Genomic DNA, 19,302 nt, shown 5'->3' with positions numbered 1-19,302 from the left:
TGCAGAGCACTAATTCCGAGTATGGGTCACCATACTTGGCCACATGTCACGTCACTTATAAAGTCACTTATGTCACAAAGCAAGAGTGATAAAGAAGTGGCTCGAAGATCATTACATTGAAATTTTGGATCCGTGGCCAGGCAACTCCCCGGATCTCAATCCCATAGAGAACCTGTGGTCAGTCCTCAAAAGGCGAGTGGACAAGCAGAAGCCCACAAATTCTGCAAGAATGGATCGCCATCAAGTCAGAATTTGGCCCAGAAGCTAATATCCAGCATGCCAGAGTGAATTGCAGAGGTTATGAAGAACAAGGGTCAACACTGTAAATATTGACTCATTATATTTTTTTTGCCAATAAAAGCCTTTAAAACTTATATGCTTATCATTGTTTTTCAGTATACCATAGAAACATGTGGAAAAATAATCTACAAATACTGAAGCAGCAAACTTTGCAAAATATTTGGCAATTTGTCACTGCCAAAACTTTTGGCCATGACTGTACACATACATATATATATACACACACACACACCGCTTGCATAGCCTATATGAATATTAAATATAAAAAGTTGGAAGTAGCCTATATTTTCTAAAAGTAGAAGTAAAAAAATAATTGTAGGGGACAGAAAGGTAACTTGCAAAACTACTAATACTGTGTATGTGTGTGTATGCAGGCATTGTTTTGTGTGGTAATATAAAGAGTGTGTAATAATTGCTTTTTCTGTGTGTGTGGGAAGGGCATAACTTTAACCTTGCTTTAACCCTTGTGTTAATTCTCTCTTTATAGGCGACACTGATCTCAAAGCTTAAGAAGTGATAATACAGTGCAATACAACATAAGCTGCTACATACATGCATGACAACGCCTCATTTGGTCGACGCGTCTCTTGTCACTATTTGTCCTGGCCCTTTAAATCTGAAGCTCATTTATGCGTTCGTGGGCGGAGTTTGAGTACGAGTGTCCAATAAGAGCGGAATGCTGATGCTGGAGTGGATGCAGGACGTGGGACGCTGATGCTGGGGGACCCGCACAGTGATGGAGCGGCGACGACGCTGAAAAGGTAACGAAACGTGATCTAACGACACACTGGCATCCATTCACCTCAGTTAGGTGGGGTTTATATTAAAGGAGCGAAATTTAGGTCGGATTCATCGATTTGAGCTAATTATATTATTTTTGAATGATGGAAAATGAGCTTAAATCCGCTGTAGTATGAACGAGATGAAGCGTCGCTCGATGCTGTTTCAGTAGCATTTGCTTTAGGATCAATGCATACTCTGGTTCTGGTTCAATATATGAACACGCGTTCATATTAGTGTTAATTTATCTTCATAAACGGTTGATAATTTCTGCATGAACGTTTCTGTGTGCGGTCTAAATGAGAATAATTCGATGTTAATGTTAGAAATGACATTTCTTAAGCTTAATATTGAATACACCTATCTTTTTTATCTCAATTTAGGTGCATTACATTTTCACATGTATATTGCATTTGGTGTTTTTTTTTTTTTTTCAATGATTGCTTCTCAATTAGGAAAAACATTGGCATGTATGACCTGTCAGCCTCTAGGAGTGATTTTTGGGGGATGATTGACATTGGTGAAAGCCAATCAGAAAACAGATGTTATCCGCACAGCCAATGGTTGAAGGATGAGGGAGGGCTTTAACATGTGGCTTCTGTCAGATCTTCAGAAGATCAAAGAATTTATTGGTGTTTAAACAGTGTTTCTGGCAACCCTTGATTACAAGGGACATTATATGATATTTTATCACAATGTGACCGGCAGACATCTGGAAGCAATGGATTTGTATGATGTGAACTGTCAACCTTGCTTCAAAATCATTTTATTTGATATTTTATTAAGATATAATTGAGAAGAGAAACATCACCTTGTTTTATACTTGGAAATTTGGGGGAATTTAAAAATTGATCTGGAAATGTCATGGGAATTTCTGTAGTGAATATACATTTTTATAGATATGCACAGATCTAAAATATTAATTGACTATTTTTGTGTTTGCACTCTTTAAAAATGTTTTTAATATAGCCTTATCCAGTATTTAGCAACGACTAGATAAGGATTCATTTGTTAAAAGTTGCGGGAACTGAACGTTTTAAGGTTCATTGAATGAAATTGAGAAACAGTACTTTCAACATTTGTTTTTTCTTTTATTACATATTGAATGCCAATAAGTGATCTGCTTCGAATTGTGGTGATAGACTTCTGACAAATAAGAGTTTTTACCAGGGTGAGGTCTGTGAAAAATTTATCCTTGTACAAATGATTAACTTGAGCTGAATTGAATTCTGGGTTTAAACCATGCACTGCATGGCTTGGTTAACTCGCATTTCATGCAACAGATGAATCGCTTGGCCAGTTTCTCTTTTAACATGTCGTGTTATTGAAGTCTGGGTATTTGCCCTTTGTGGCTCTATGCACACACTGTTTTCAGCATCAGAGTGGGTGGCAGAGAGAGAGTCAGCGTCTCGTGATATGCACCCTGCCACCTTGATTAAGCCATTTATACTGGAGAGCATCTGGCTTCTATATATTACTGACCAAAAAAAAGCTCATTCCGTCATTAATTTCTCATTCAGAAGTTTCTCTGCTGACATTAATTAGCTCAGTCTCTGTTAGCTACTTCAGTTGAGACCAAAAGCAGCATTGCTTGTTTAATTTATGCTGTTGGCAGGTACTTTCATCCAAAATGACTTACAGTGCATTCAAAGTGTACGTCTTATCATGTGTTCCCTGGAAAGCAAACCCATGACCTTGGTGTTGGAACAGGAAATGAAGCTTCAGAAAGTGTAGTTAAATTAGTGGTGTTTCCTGAGGAATCATGCCTCATCGCTCATGCCAAGGTTTAGAGGTTTGAACTAACTTCTGGGCATAACTCATCCTTCAGCGTTTGTGCTACAGACGTGAGTAATACCTCAAATTGAGCAGCTTATATACTGTAGGAGAGGTGTTATTTTACACTGGAATTGACTTAGCCTACATCAACTCTGTAAAAATGTTTATAATTTTTACAGAGAAAAAAACGGTAAAAAATTCTACAGTTGAAACCTGTTTAACTCTAAAGTATCTTACCATATATGGTTGCATCAGATTGGTGTTTTACAGTAAAACACTGTCAGTTATATGTTTTTTTCCAAGTCAAAAAACCATTAAAAACTGATTATATATGATTTACAGTAGTGTTGTCAAAAGTACCAACCGCGATACCATTCGGTATTGAAATGTAAAAAATGTCCATTTCTCACTAACATTTGAGCACTGTTGAGCAGATTCTTAAACGGCGCTGATTGGTCATTGTGTTCGCGTGCTCAACAGATATGACTGTGATTGGCTACAATGATCATCGCTTCATGCTCTTCACCAAATGCGCACACAGAAACACACATGAGCGTTTTAAGCCGCGTCTATCAGCGGATCTGTCTATGTGCAGATATATTAGGGATCCGCTGAAGGTGATGGATCCGCTGATAGACATGGCTTTCAAACGCTCCGGTGTGTTTTGTGTGCGCGTTTGGTGAAGAGCATGGAGCAGATGAAGCACAGTCATATCTGTTGAGCGCGTGAACACAATAACCAATGGTATCACGGTCGATACTTTTGACAACACTAATTTACAGTAAAAAAAAAACAAACAGTAAAACGACATTCCCACATATGATTATATTACATAAAGTATAAATAATTTTGTCACTTCTCCATTTTGTTATTAATAATGTACATTAGGATGTTTTGTGACACATTTTGTGTTATTTAGTTAATGTTTATTGTATTATTTTAGTGTTATGTGTTACCCTGATGGTGTTTTGTGTTTGTATGACCCTACAAACCATCTATTGGTCATGTGTTATTGACTAGCCACTTGCTAAGAACTCTGATTCAATATGTGGATTTCTATTTTACCACCGGTATTATCATGGTGGTTATAAGTACATTTTAAGGTAAAAGCAGATTTTGGAAGTTCAAGTAACTTGGTGATTAACAATCCCATAATACCGGAAACATTGCCACTATTTTTTTTACCATGAATTTCTGGCTGCCATTTTTACTGTATATTTAACAGCAGCATTCTTTTGACTCGTAACAGTAAGCAACCATCCAGAAAACAGTGGGTTTTGCACTGGCAAGCACCAGAAAATGTAAAAATCTTGGCATTCGGATGCAGCCCTTTCCCTTTTTTTCCCCTGTTTGTCCAGTATGGCATGCTATATATATGGTCTCCGTCCGGAAAGATGAAGGCAGAATGTGTACTCTGGCACGGAAGTGCACAGATGACCAGGCCATCTGCAAGACCGGCTTCGTTTAATGTCAGCATAATTGTACATTTCTCACTCTCTCTCGCTCCCTCACATGCCCATGAATGCCCACACATCCTCACTTTTCATACGAGTGAAAACAGGTGCGCTCTCCTCCATCATCTCAGTCACTGTTGCCATAGCAACCCTATCCACAGCATCAGCGTCATCCCCGCGAGCAGCAAGTGGTCCCCACCTCTGAGAAAAACTGCGGGGCACTTTTCATTTTGACTCATCTTTCTGAAGAATAGACACTGGCATTATCTTGAATCCACCTCAGGCAGAAATTTGAAGGAAGTTACGTTGTCTCTGAAATGAAAAAGAATACAATGTCTCATTATGTTTCGGAACGGAACTTAATACGTCTTTGCATTTTGATTAGCTCTAGGCTGTTGTAAATGAAAGCGAAGAATTGTTCCAGACGATACACAAAGCCACTTTGTTGCAGCCATTTTGAAGTATTTGACTGCATTTTGAAGTGTGTGACTTCTCTTCTCTTCTCTAGGATGCAATAAACACCCTTGTCGATCCGTGAAGGGGCTTTTCTTACAGACTCTGTGTTACAGAACCTCGGGAGATGTATGGCAGTGCGCGCGCCGTCAGCCACATCGAGGGCAGCCCTGCTCGCTCCCCACGGCTGCCCCGCTCTCCTCGGTTGGGCCACCGTCGAGCCAACAGTGGCAGTTCGGGCAGCAAGACCTTATCCATGGAAAACATCCAGTCCCTCAATGCTGCCTACGCAACATCTGGCCCAATGTACTTGAGCGACCATGAAGGCGTCGGATCCACGGCTACTTACCCTAAAGGCACCCTGACGCTCGGTCGGGCCACGAGTCGAGCGATGTACGGCGGTCGGGTTACGGCCATGGGCAGCACCCCTAATATCGCAATGGTGGGACTCCCGCACGCCGACCTGCTGTCTTATGGAGATCTGGGCTCACTGTCTATGCTCCACCACCAGGGGACGCCATCGGCCCTGCTGCGACAGGCGGTCAGGGGCAGTGGAGGTGAACTTTTGGAGCTCCAAGCGCAGATGCGGGACATGCAGAGGGAAAATGAGCTACTACGGAGGGAGCTGGACCTGAAGGACAGCAAGCTGGGCTCTTCCACCAATAGCATCAAGAGCTTCTGGAGCCCCGAGCTGAAGAAAGAACGCGTGATGAGGAAAGAGGAGGCAGCTCGCACGTCAATTCTCAAAGAACAGATGCGAGTGACCCACGAGGAGAATCAGGTTAGGATGGTTACCTTACCTTACATGCAGAATGATAAGGAGCTATGCCTGAGTAAAAATAAGGGTTCTTTAGAGATTATTTGCAGTAATTCTTCCAATTAAGGCCCGATTTCTTGGCTTTTTGAGATGCTGAATGGTTCTTTGGAGAATAAGTTCTTGATGTTGCATTATATGTTCTTCAGGGGCCTCATTTATAAAATACTGCATAGAAAGCATCCTAAATTTGATTTTACGATCATTTCTCAAAGTGCGTATACGTGTGATTCATAGAACGAATGTATGCACAGAAAATGTGCGTACGCCTCTCTTTTAGATGTGAAATCTATAAATTGCAATGATCTTGAAATTGTGAGCAGCTGAACAGTTTCAGATCTCCGCCTTGTAAACGATGTCTAATTAATGTCATTGACTTATAAAAGAGCACCTGACAATGTCCAAATCTTTTACAAGCGCCAAGAATGGCTTATATTTTCAAAACTCGGGTAAACAAAAGTGCGTACGTCTGCTCAGACCCTGACGTGGCGCTAAGCTCTTTTCCACGTCAAAGACCGTTTTTATAAATATGAACGTTGGTGGGGATTTTTGCGTACGCACACTCTACGATCAAATCTGTGCGTACGCACGTTTTATAAATGAGGCCCCAGATCACTATATTTGTCCTAGATATCAGCCATTCACAGAGGAAAAACCCTCCTGGGCTTTTTTTTTTGTAGCACCAGTACACTGATAACCTTCTAAAGAACTATAGAAATTAAAAATGTTCTCTAATAATATCAAATTGTTCTGTAAGACCCTTTGTGGAACCTTTATTTTTATTAAGAGTGAATTTTGCTAAGATGTATAAATAATACATTATGGCATTTATAGATCATTTATTGTCTACTACTCATGGCTTTGATGATGTACACTACTGTTCAAAACTGTATCACTGTTTCCAGAAAAACATTAAGCGGCTGTTTTCAACATTGATAATAAAAAGAAATGTTTCTTTAGCACCAAATCAACATATTAGAATGTTTTCTGAAAATGTGGCTTTTTTTAATCACAGAAATCAATTACATTTTAAAATGTTAAAACAGAAAACCGTTATTTTAAATTAAAATTATCTGTATTTTTGATCAAGTATTGGTGAGCTTGAAAGACTTATTTGAATGACATAAAAAATCGAGCTGACCCCAAACTTTTGGACAGTAGCGTATGTCATTACATTATTACATTTACATTTTTTTTAAAGATATAGTTCACCCAAAAATGAAAATTCTGTCATTAATTACTCACCCTCATGTCGTTCCAAACCCATAAGACCTTCGTTCATCAAAATAAAAATGCACATGCATTTTTGTTTTCTTTGCACACAAAAAGTATTCTTGTAGCTTCATAAAATTACAGTTGAACCCTTGATGTCACATGGACTACTTTAATGATGTCCTTACTACCTTTCTGGGCCTTGAACGTGTCAGTTGTGTTGCTGTCTATATAGGGTCAGAAAGCTCTCGGATTTCATCAAAAATATCTTAATTTGTGTAATGAAGGTCTTACAGGTTTGGAATGAGGGTGAATAATTTATGACAGAATTTAAGGTGAACTATATCTTTAACCCAAAAAATGAAAACTGTCATTGCTTGCTCACCCTCATGTTAGTCAAATCCATAGGATTTTTCTTTCGTCCGTGGAACATAAAAGTTAATGACAAAATATTTGAAAATGTGAATTCTTACAAATTAAGAGTAGCATGAACATTGGTCAAAATTACTCTTTTTTTTTATTCATGTCACACAGAAAGCCATACAGGTTTGAAACGACGAGATGGTGAATAAATGATGACAGAATGTTCATTTTGGGTTAACTTTCTCTTCAAGACTAGTTTATTAGCTGGCGATCAGTAAAAGTTGCCTACTTGAGGGATACGCCTTGTCTATGAATTCTTGTGTTGCCAAGGTTGCTCTTCCTGCCTCCAGTTTTGGTGTCATCTGTGGGCTGTGTTCCTTTCTTCTCCTCTGTTCTGTGTCTCACTCAACTGTGTAATCACGCTCTCACTCTTTTTTTTTTCACCCACTCTCATGCTCTTTAAGTCTATTCACAGCTGATTTCTTCTTTGGGTTGTACGTCTTTTATGTGGCACTTCTGGAAAGAGCTCTTATAATCATTAATATTTCATCATTTAATCGGATGTGGCTTTCTGTCAGTGGACACGCCAAAGCCACAGATACTGAAACACATTTTAGACAGTTCCTGGCTGAAAATATAACTCATTCAAAGCCATTGCAGAATAGCATATATTTGCATACGTGTGACTGCACATGACATGAATTCTATATTTAATCTGTCGAGTTGCTATAGAGTGCAACAGTGCCTTGCCCACTTTTTCAGCAGTCTTGGTTCTGTAGATATTCTTTCCGTCCATTATTCCCAAAGGGATTTTAAAACCGTCTCCATTACAACAGTCACAAGCATGAACCAAGCCAACCAGCTACAAGGTTAATTAACAAATTTTAATTTGAAGTCAAAAAGTATTTGAAAATGGAACAAAAAGACAAAGAGTTTGTACTTACCGGCCTTAAATGAGGGAAAGAATTCAGTTCCAAGCATTGCGAATAGCATAATCGAATTAAAAATAATGGATAAATATAAAACTATTTCTTTAAAGAAATAAAGACCTCTCATACTTTATTGATTAAATACCTACAAAAATGTGTGATGGTTCAAGATTACTCTCATGTATTCAACAGCTGTGGACCGGAGATATTTGTTTTCTCACAGTCTCACCTCGTCCTGTCCATCTGTGTTTTTGAGAGTAGGGCAGTGGCCTAGTTAAATCACACTCTGTCAGCATGCTGCACGAGGCCTGGAGACGAAGAAATGTCGAGGACAAATGCTTGTCTGAGAGACTTTGTTTTCCTTCATCTGATTCCTTGTCTTCTCTAACACTGTCTCTTTTTCTCTGTCTCTGTCATCCCGCTCTCTTTTTGGCTCCTTTCCTGTCACACATCCACACTCTGTGCTTCTTCCTCTCTCTTCCTCATCCTATGTCCTCTCCCTCCATCTTGTTCTCTGTTACTCTATCCACCCATCCTCTAAGGCACCATATGGCATTTTCACCATACGGATCTTGTATATCGTAAAGACCATATCAAGAGTCTTGCATTTGGCTGCATTGTATTTCACATTGGAATTTAGTGACATTTTATTACTAAGCGCTCATGGCAAATACACAGTTGTGTTGTGTTTCGCATTCATCTCACTAAACAACTCTGTTGAGTTTAGGTTTCAATGCATATTTAAATTAAATCATTGCCATTCATTTCAACACAAACAGTTCTCCTTTCTATGCAAATTAGACTTATTGTGTTGTATGCACAAAAGTAAATTTGCCTACTGCAATTATTGGCGTGGTTTAATTAAAAGAGATGTTTGTGAACATTTTCTAGTGATCTTGGCAGCAGTTATTGATCAAATGACAGTGAAGAGGCCTATTTCCTGATGCACAGTGCAACCAAATGCACTTTATGCATTTTCAAGAGCCGGTTCTGGTGTCTAGATTGTGCAAACATCGTTATGCACTGTTTTGACCATGTTTGTGCAGTTACGTTTGCATAATTCCTTTGTGCAATAGATTTGGATGTGAAAACAGTGCAGATAATGCATGCAAAAAAAAAAAAGCTTTAAGCAGGCGGAGTTCATTCCCCCGTATCACGTAATGTGTCATTGTAGTGCGACTGTTTTGTTAGAAAATAAAATTCTTTTAACTAAAATAAATAGCTGGAATAAGCCATTTGCTGAAATATTCAGTTTCTAGGCTGCATGTGTAGAGACATAATTTCCTTGCAAATAACTAGTGAATCATTTCAATTACTATCACATTTTCTAGATAACCCCATGTAAAGTTCATGTATTCAGGTTGTATGTCTGAAAGACATCGGTGGAGATGAAGACTACAGAATGCATAAATTAGCAGTCCTGGGGTGAAAATGGGTTTCTTAATGAAATTGAAGAAAGAAGGGATGATGCAAAATACGGCGGAGTGTTGCTGAAGATTCTGTCTTAGGTCACTAGAAACTGAAGCTTGTGAGGAAGTTGATTATCAACAGGTCAGTTTCTACACACAAGGCAAATTTAACATTGTAGTGGCTTAATAAAAGCCCTGGGCAAATACATTATTTGAAAATTGTAGTGAACAATTGACATCTAAATAACCTGAATGACCTGGAGCAAATACAGCCCTGAAGAACAGGATAAAATCACACTCATTGCTCAGGAGATTTAGTTCTCACGTACTCTTTAACATAGAGGTTCCTTATTGGCGTTGATGGATCCATGAAGAACATCCATGGAACTTTTTCTTCGCACAAAAGGTTCTTTATAATAGAAGTAGTTCTTTAGATTATTAAAATGTCCTTCACAATAAGGAAAAACTGGTTCTTTTAAGAACTGTTCGCTGAAAAGTTCCTCGAGGAACCAAAAAGGGTTCTTCTATGGTATCATTGCAAAAACTTCATTTTTAAGATTGATTGAAGTTTCTTAAAAACAGACACTAATGAGACAAAGCGAGATTAATATATCTCTACTAATATCTCTACTATTAAAGGTGACATATCATGAAAATCTAGCTTTTTCCTTGTTGAAGTGCTGTAATTGGGTCCCCGGTGCATATACCAACCCAGGAAATGTAAAAAAAGGAGCCCTTCTCTGCAAGCTTGTGAAAAATGAGCCGCTCAGATTTCGCTCCCCCCGTGACGTAAAAAGAGGGGATCTTATTATAATATTACCGCCTCTTAATCTGCACGTTTCCACCCATGGTGCCACCATTGTGTTTCACAAGCGACAACGATGTACCAGTTCTAATGCCATGGTGAAAGTTCAAGCAAAGCATGCTAACTTTTCTGTCTTTGGTTGCACTGACGAGCACAGAACACTATAGCCTCGTTGAGACTGTCAGTCCAAATCCGATTTTGTGCATATCCGGTGGACAGTGACTGACTGTCCACACAGTGTATTGCAGCTGTTCATATCCGATTTTTGTGTCCATACGCGCTCTTTCGTTTTACTGAATGTGCGTTGGTTACTATGACAATGCCGTTGCGTTGTTATGCCTACGCTAAAAACAACAATAACAGCAATACAGTTTGCAATACAGATGTTGTCTTACGACATGGCAACATGTTGCCATCACGCTGGATTATTATTATTATTATTATGGATTTCATCTTATGAGGCAGCATCAGAAACGCAGCCAGGTAGCTGGAATGTGCGACTTTATTCCGTGCTGCCATCTCCGCTGGTTTCAACTCCCAAAGAGGTGAGTATACTAGCAGTATATTGTCTTTTTCTACTTGACTTAAAGTTCGCAACAACACAAGCTTGTTTCTGCAAAGACATTTATTATATTTTCTACAAAAACGTCTGACGTGTTTACGTTTTACGTGGCGTGAGAACGTGAAAAAGCTACACTAAATCCGATCTGACCGGTCAGACTGAAATGGATTTCCTGAAATACGATTTGAATAGGATTCCAAACCACATACGAATGTAGCTCAAAACGGATTTGCACAAATCGGATTTCATGTAGTTCGTTACCATTCAGACTATCTAAATATGATCGGATTTCAATCGGATTTGCACAAAAATCGGATTTGGGTTGACAGCTTCAGAGGAGACGAGAGCAGTGATTTATTGATTTATTTATTGTATATTAAGCTGCTGACACACAGATTTAATATAAACATGCAATTTCTTTCCTAGCTGTTTACCTTCACAGACATAATCGACTGTTTTTGTAACTCATGTGTGTTTTTAACATAAACTTGTGTGTATTTGACAGTATAAGCGCAATAAGACATGAAAGAGCACTTAGTTTAGTACTCGCCTGCCGTGTGACAGCCGCTTTCTGTGCATGTGTGCTTCGGATGTGTGCACTCAGAAAACCGTATATCAGAAGTTTAAACTAATATGGTTCAAAAAACGCATGATTTCTGCGTAATAGACATGATAATCAAAATCAAACAGACGTTTTTTTTTAGCAGAGTATCTGAGTTACGAGCTGTAAAGGCACAGCCCTATTCTAGTAAAGGGGGCGGGGAGCAGCAGTTCATTTGCATTTAAAGATACATGCATGACAGCTGTTCTGTTTCCACTCAAAATAGGCATTTTCAAAATGATATAATAAATGATCTCTGGGGTATTTTGAGCTGAAACTTCACAGACACATTCTGGGGACACCTGAGACTTATATTACATATTGTAAAAAGGGGCATAATAGGTCTTCTTTAAATCTGAGCACAGTGTGAGACATTGTTGAGATCTTTTCTGAAAGTCCAGAGGAGACATATTTGAGATTAGCAGTTGTTTCTCAAAAGAAAAAATGTAAGAAGCAGCATGTTCTGATTATTTCATGGCTCTGTATTAAAAGAGAAAACGACCTTGCATTTAGTTTGCATAAATATAAAATTATTGCAAGCTCACTATTGAGGAGCAGATGTGTGGCGTAGAATGCAATCATGGTTACAATGCAGGGGATACTGGAACAGGGACACTGAAATACACAAATGAGATTGGATATGCAAGTTAGACAGGCTTATGCTCAGCCAATCTGTGAAAGTGTGTGTGTGTGTCTCATTTCTCCTTTGCGTGATACTGTCCCTTCTTCTGAGTCCTCAAGGTTAAATCGGGATGGTGTCACCACAGCTCCCAGCAAACACCTGTGCGCGCGTGTGTATGTGTGTGTTCGTGCAGTGCCCAGAAAATGGGAAAGGACATTAGCAGAGCTGTAGGTACATATCCAGTGACAGTGCTACCGTGACACAGTTAGTGCCCTGTGGTGGAAAGTAACAAGATTAGACATGCAAGAGGTTTCTTATGAAGCCCTTGGAGTTAAGATTACGTGATCAGACATTGTATGCATGTTATTATGTATTTGTTTATCTGTTCATTTGAATATAAATGCTGCAAATCACTCATAAAATGTGCATTTTAAATGCAATGTAGGTCGCTTTGGATAAAAAGCATCTGCCAAGTGCATAAATGTAAATGTAAAATGACTCCTGGTGATATTTTTCAAAGAGGCTTTATGAACAAAATATGCAAACAAAAACGATCCAAGAGAAGCACAGTATCCAGAAAGAGATGAAAATGTAGGTACAAATAAAATGGTTTGCATCAGTTTAACCATAAACATAAAATGTCCCTACCTGACAGATATCATTACAATAAGTCTACTATTTTACTAATTTTGCTAATAAAGCAATGTATACATGATTGGTATTTTATATCGGTTTATATTTTTATATTAATATAGATTTAAAAAATATATTTACATAAATATTTAGTTTTATTTATTTATAATATTTTATATAATATAATATAATATTTTAATAGTTTATATTTATTTATATTCATGGGCCTTTTTACATTTTTTATCTAAATATATTTATGTTGTTCAAAATATATTTTAAAAATACATTTTGTATTCATATCTAAGTGTATTTTAAGACTGACAAGGCATTTTTGTTGCACTTTAAGGTGAATATTTTAGCATTTGAAGGTTTATTCAAAATATATTCAAAATTTCCTTAACCAGCATCATACTGTATATTTATCATAAATTGTAAATTTACTTTACAGAATGCTTTTCTGCCCCTCGAAGTACATATTGTAATATATTTTAACATTTAAAAGTTTAAACAAAATATACTTAAAATATATATTTGCTTAATCAACCTTTTTTTCATCATATCTTTAGCATAAATTTTCAATGTTTTTGAAATTCCTCTTTTTCCCTTGAAGTACATATTGTAATATATTTCAGAATTTGAAAGTTTAAACTAAATATATATTTTAATTTGAAAAAAAATTGATTTCCTGAACCAACATTGTCTTTTCATCATACAGTTAGCATAAATTTTAAATGTATTTAAATTTCTGCCCCTTGAAGTACGGTATATATTGTAATATATTTTGGCATTTTAAGGTTTAAACAAAGCATATTTTCAATTTAAAAATATATATTTCCTTAAATATAGATTTTCCTTTTTCATCATATATATTTAGCATAAATTTTAAATTTATTCTGCAAAATGCTCCTTTTTTGCCTTCTTTTTTATGCTTTTAGTATTCTGGACACTACAATAAATATATACATTTTAAACAAGCAAGAGAGTAGCAGTGAGCAACAGCCATTGAAATTGCAAGAGCAAATATTTTAAGGAGATGGAAATCTTTAAGAAAATCTTTTTTTTTAATTCTGTACAAATCAGTGCTAAGCAATTTCAAGAATATCCTCAGTATTTGCTGACCTTCAGTCTTATAGTGTACACTAGGCCTAGTCCATCCATGTCCTCCAGCACGTCTGGACCTCAAGGACACTTGTGCATGTACTGAAGATACCGGCTTCACAAAGGAGACACGGCATGCTGGATTATACAGCAGTGGTCACCAGACACAATTAGTATAAGGCGCACGTCATCACATGCTGTTAGCAGTGCTTCATTTTCACACCCCTCCTCGTGGCCACATGTTCCTTCCTGCTGTGATTCTGGAGGTAGGCAGGCGAAAGGTGGGCCGCGGTGATGCTGATCAGGGAAGGATCCTTCGTCACAGGGTATCACTTGGGATGCTCAGAATGCCATATGAAGCATACTGTGCATAGTAAGTATAGCATGCCCAGTATGCAGATTTTATGAATGAAATACTCTTGACATACTACATTTGCAAAATGTGCAGTATGCAATTAGAGCACAGATTATGGGATGCTGCATCCCATAATGCAAAAGTTGACTTTTGCATTGCCAGAGTGATAAAGTCATTATTTACAGAAGACAGAATTGGATAAAAATCTAATTATTTCAAAGCTAATAAGTAAACGCAGTTCGCTGAATTAAACATGCATCATAGTGAGGTCTTGTGACAACAAACCGATTGGAACGTTTATTTTGCATAAAACCTACTGTTTCACATGCTATTTACAAGAAAGATTAGGCAGTAAATTATATGCCATCAAACAAACAAAAAAGCTTGAACCAGATTAAATTGGTTTGCTGGATTTATTTGGTCTCCAGCCTAGTCTGACTGGTCTGTTTTCTGGTTTAAAGGGGTATTGGCCATTTTTAGATGATTAAGCTTGCACTGTAAAAAATTATTGTGATTTTAACAGTAAAAGACTGTAAAAATGCTACAATAAAAACCTGTTAATTGGTTATCAGTAAGTTTCCATACTATATACGGTGAATAACTGTAATTATATTTAATGTAATTTTACAGTAAAATACTGTTAAAATTACGTTTTTTGGCAGTGGAAAAGAAAATGTCATTGTATAATTTAATCAGTTGTGTACATTAGTGTTTTATCTTACATCTAATGTTGTTAAGTTAATGTTTATTGCATTATTTCAGTATCATCTGTGTTACCATGATGGTGTTTAGTGTTTGTGTGAATGACACTGTGCACCTTCTGTGTATATATATATTAGTATTTCCCTTCTCAGTTTTTGGAAGAGCTGATTGTGATGAGCTTTGATTCAACATGTGACTTTCTCATCACCACCTGTTTTTGGTGGTTATCAGCATTTCAATGGTTTAAAACAGATATTAGTACTTCAATATGCTGGTTTATTAACATTACATCAGTTAATGAAATACGTTTTTTTCTGTAAGTCTGTAAGACCTAAAATGTTTCTACCATATTTTTAACGGTGAAGTTCTGGCAACCACAGCTGCCGGTATTTTACCGTAAATGTCACAGATTTTTTTTTACAGTGTGGGCTAAAATTGGTAAAGCATTCTACTCTTACTATTCTTCCCATATACAGTATGGCAGAAATACTGAGACACTAGTATTCTAGTGTACTATTCTGAATTCAGAGTAAGAGCTACAACCATCTTAAATTGGGATTAATCCAGCAAACCATCTTTGGTTTAGGTTACTTTTTCTCAGCAGGCTATTATTCCATTTAAAACATAATTTTGATTCAGTGCACTTAAAATGACCAAAAATATAGTAAAACAGGATATTGTGAAATATTATTAAAATTTAGAATAACTGTTTTCTATTTCTATATTTTAAAATGTAATTTATTACTTTGATATAAAGCTAGCGTCATTTCTCCAGTCTTTAGTGTCACATGATCCTTCAGAAATCATTCTATCAATATTATGCTTTTATTTTTGTGGAAATATTAATACATTTTTATTTCAGAATTATTTGTTGAATGTAAAGTTAAAAACCAGCATTTATTTGAAACTGAAAACTTTTATAACATTAGAAATGTCTCTACTGTCACTTTTGATTAATTTAAAAAATCTTACTGACCCCAATTTATTTTTTAAACGGGTAGTGTAAATACAGGGCAGGAAATTCTATGCTTGATACTTTTTTTTAATGCCCTTTAAGAATAAATGGTACTTTGCATGAATAAAATTAATCTGAAAAGGGTTGTAATAATGTTGCTTTTGACCTTCCATTAAGTCTGGTAAATCCTTTTGGTCAGTGGGTCGAGAAAAGGCATTGATGTAAATAGTCTAGCAACCTCTTGATCTTAGTCTAGTTCTTCTAAAACGGTCCTCTCGTCTTAGATTGATGGTTTCCGTGCTGTTAATAGCTGGGCTTTGATGAATGATGATGGGGTACATCCGTTGGGTGGCTTGTGCTTGCTGTTAATGGCTCTTTTGTAGCTCAGGACTCAGAGGTGAGGTGAACGGATGAGTGAGAATGTCCTGCGGTATTATGGGCTAGTTTAGCTCAAGTGTGGTTGGTTATTTTGAGGTCTTTTTCTCTCTCTCTGTCTCCTCCTCCGTTTCTCTGCCTCCTTTTTCTGCTTTCTCAATTTCTCGGCCCCTCGGGTGCCTGAAAGAAAGCCAATACAAAAAGGATTAGTGGGGGCTGACTTGTTTTTGATTTGTACAGTAACAAGATTTGATGGCCTGTGTTTAAACACGATTGTATCGAGGAGAATAATGATCCACAGCATGTTTCAGCATGACTGAGAAAGCTAATGGAAAGACCAGATTTATATCATGAATTTAATTATTAATTTAATGATAAATTAATAAACCACTTTTCTGTTGTCATCTAGCATCTCAGAACCACATCTCACGGTACTACAGAGTGATTATAGTTTTTATTCATATTATGAATCAGTTTCTGATCAGCTTTCATTTTAATTTTAGTTGAGTTTTATTTCAGGTTTAGTTCAATTCAGTTCAATTCAAGTTTATTTGTATAGCGCTTTTCACGATACAAATCGTTGCAAAGCAACTTTACAGCAAATTAAGTTTCTACAATATTTAGTGATAGCTTATCAGTGGTGACTGTCAGTCAATGCACATATGGCAGAAATGTACGGAAAAATCAATTAAATACTTTTAAACTAAATTAAAACGCCAGTAGGTGCCAGTAGTGAGCGTTTAATGAGTGAGTCATTGAGTCGTTCATTCAAACGATTCGTTCAAACGGCAGATTCATCAGATGTTTATGCATGGGCTAATGAAACTTTGACTCAACCGATTCGCTCAGAACACGGAATCATTCAGCAATGAATCGGCTGGTTGCTGTGAGATGCGCTGTGGTTACGCCTAAAATGTAAGTGACCTAATATTATTGTACTTGCTTATTGAACTGTTTATTGAACTATTAAACAGTCGTAATGGTGAAAACGTTGTGTGATGTTGCCTAACTAACTGTATTTTAAATATAAAAACTTTTCATTTTGAATTTTTACCTCAGCATGCCTACTTGTCTGGCGATAATGAAGCGTTAATGTCGAGCCCCAGAGTCAATGTGCCCGGCCTCAAACCCCGGACGGCCCCGGCCCAATTTAAACCCTGCTCGTAGCTCCATAACATTACTATTGAATGTCTACTATTTTAACGATGTCCTTACTACCTTTCTGGGCCTTGAACGTGTCAGTTGTGTTGCTGTCTACAGAGGGTCAGAAAGCTCTCAGATTTAATCTAAGATAAACAAAGGTCTTGAGGTTGAGTAACTAATGACAGAGTTTTCATTTTTGGGTGAACTAATTATTTAATTTTTGTTCATTTTAGTATTTTTGTTGTGTGTTTTAATGTTTTTACTAGTTTAAATGTTCTTAAATGTCTATAGTCTTAAATGTCTATATAGTTTTTATGAATTTTATTTCAGGTTGTTATTTTATTACATCAAGTCAAGAATGAAAACGAAAAATTTTGCAACTAGCTGAAATGAAATAAGTTTAAGATAAAAAATATATATAATGTACTGTTTTTATGGTTTCAGTTTTAGTGTACTATAATAATTCTGCACAGAGTGCATTTTCAGGCTTGCATGATGCTATCTTGTACAATCTAGTCCATTTTGTAGTAATTAGAATCTAACCTGACATTTCGTGCTGTTATAAATCATCTAGGGCGTAATCTAATGCTATACAACCAGAATATTAGCATTTAAATGAACATGCTCATTTCATCCACAGTGCTAGCGTGGGCATGTGCTGTAACTGAGACATGACTCTCCACAGAGCACCTTTGGCATCTGATCCAGAGGTCTGAGGAAGCTTACGGCTCTCTGCGCCAGTTTAACATGCAACAGCTTTCGAAACTCAACCATCCAGTCGACACATATAAGCCAAATCAGACCGCAGTGGCAACGTCCATCAAACTGCTTGATCATCATTTGACAAATCATTTGACATTTGATGTCTGCAGAAAATTAATACTTTTGCTCAGCAAGGATGCATTCAATTGATCAAAAGGGTCAGCAAAGACATTTTATAATATTTTTATTTCAAATAAATGCTTATATGAACTTTCAAGCATCAAGCAATCCTGAAAAAAGTACCATGGTTTCCACAAAAAATATTAAGCAGCACAACTGTTTTCATTGATAATAAGAAATGTTTCTTGAGCATCAAATCAGCATATTAAAATGATTTCTGAAAGATCACATGACTCTGAAGAGTAATGATGCAGAAAAGTCAGCTTTGCATCACAGCAATAAATGACATTTTACAATGTGTTCTCTTAGAAAACAGCTTACAAATTTAAATTGTAATAATTCTCAGTATTACTGTTTTTACTGTATTTTTATCAAATAAATGCAGCCTTGGTGAGCAGAAGATGAACCCAAACTTATGGTAGTGTTTTAAAAATCCTGGAGATCATGCATATGTAATATTTTTTAAAGTAAAAGCTATTTGCAAGCTGTTAGTATCTTATATAAAGAATTAAACAATTGTTTCAACTAATTCAAGTGACCTTGGTACAGTTCTGTTTTATATTTATGCAGAAAAACATAAGATTTTTCTTCTAGAGTACAGTAAATTAGCTTTTTCTTCAAGTGTGATTAAGCATCTTAACCTTGTGCGCTCCTCATTTGGGAATCACACTCATGGTCTACGCGGTCAAAAGTGACCGGACACCTGAAATGTAACTTTTTTTTCTTCTTCAGTAAAATCAATCTAATATATTTTTGTTCAATAATATTTTTTCTTTTTTCTTTTGTATTTTGAGAGAATTTTGTGTTACTAATTAATTTTTATGCAATAATTATGATACATTTTACCCATTGAAAATAGTACAAACATCTTTTTTCTGTTTTTTTTTTATTATTATTTTTCAATTAATGCAGTATTTCAGATTAAAATAGAGACTAAACCTTTAAAATCCGATTTTTGAAGGCAGAATAGCACCTCCTGGTGAGAGCAAAAAAAGAAAAACCTGTAATTTCATGGTGTAACACTAGATTGTTGTATAGGACTCTATAGAGAGGCTTGTGAATTCCCTAGTTGTTTTTAT

At 36.6% G+C, this 19,302-nt stretch overlaps 1 protein-coding gene across 1 annotated transcript in view; it reads left to right on the top strand.

The window, feature by feature from the left end:
- Positions 1 to 1,007: 1,007 nt before the first annotated feature.
- LOC107743273 (ERC protein 2-like) overlaps positions 1,008 to 19,302 on the top strand; it is a gene marked incomplete at its 3' end in the record, with an annotated part of 52,005 nt that continues 33,710 nt past the window's right edge. Inside the window, exons 1-2 of the mRNA XM_016556432.1 lie at positions 1,008 to 1,061; positions 4,819 to 5,544. Coding sequence (XP_016411918.1) covers positions 4,891 to 5,544 — 654 coding nt within the window. The remainder of the gene's footprint in view (positions 1,062 to 4,818; positions 5,545 to 19,302) is intronic.

This window comes from Sinocyclocheilus rhinocerous, unplaced genomic scaffold, assembly GCF_001515625.1.
Source record: "Sinocyclocheilus rhinocerous isolate Xijiao unplaced genomic scaffold, SAMN03320098_v1.1 scaffold227, whole genome shotgun sequence".
In the NCBI taxonomy this organism is placed as follows: domain Eukaryota; kingdom Metazoa; phylum Chordata; class Actinopteri; order Cypriniformes; family Cyprinidae; genus Sinocyclocheilus; species Sinocyclocheilus rhinocerous.
The sequence above is the reverse complement of the archived record's forward strand: the minus strand, read 5'-3'. Positions and strand labels throughout refer to the sequence as shown.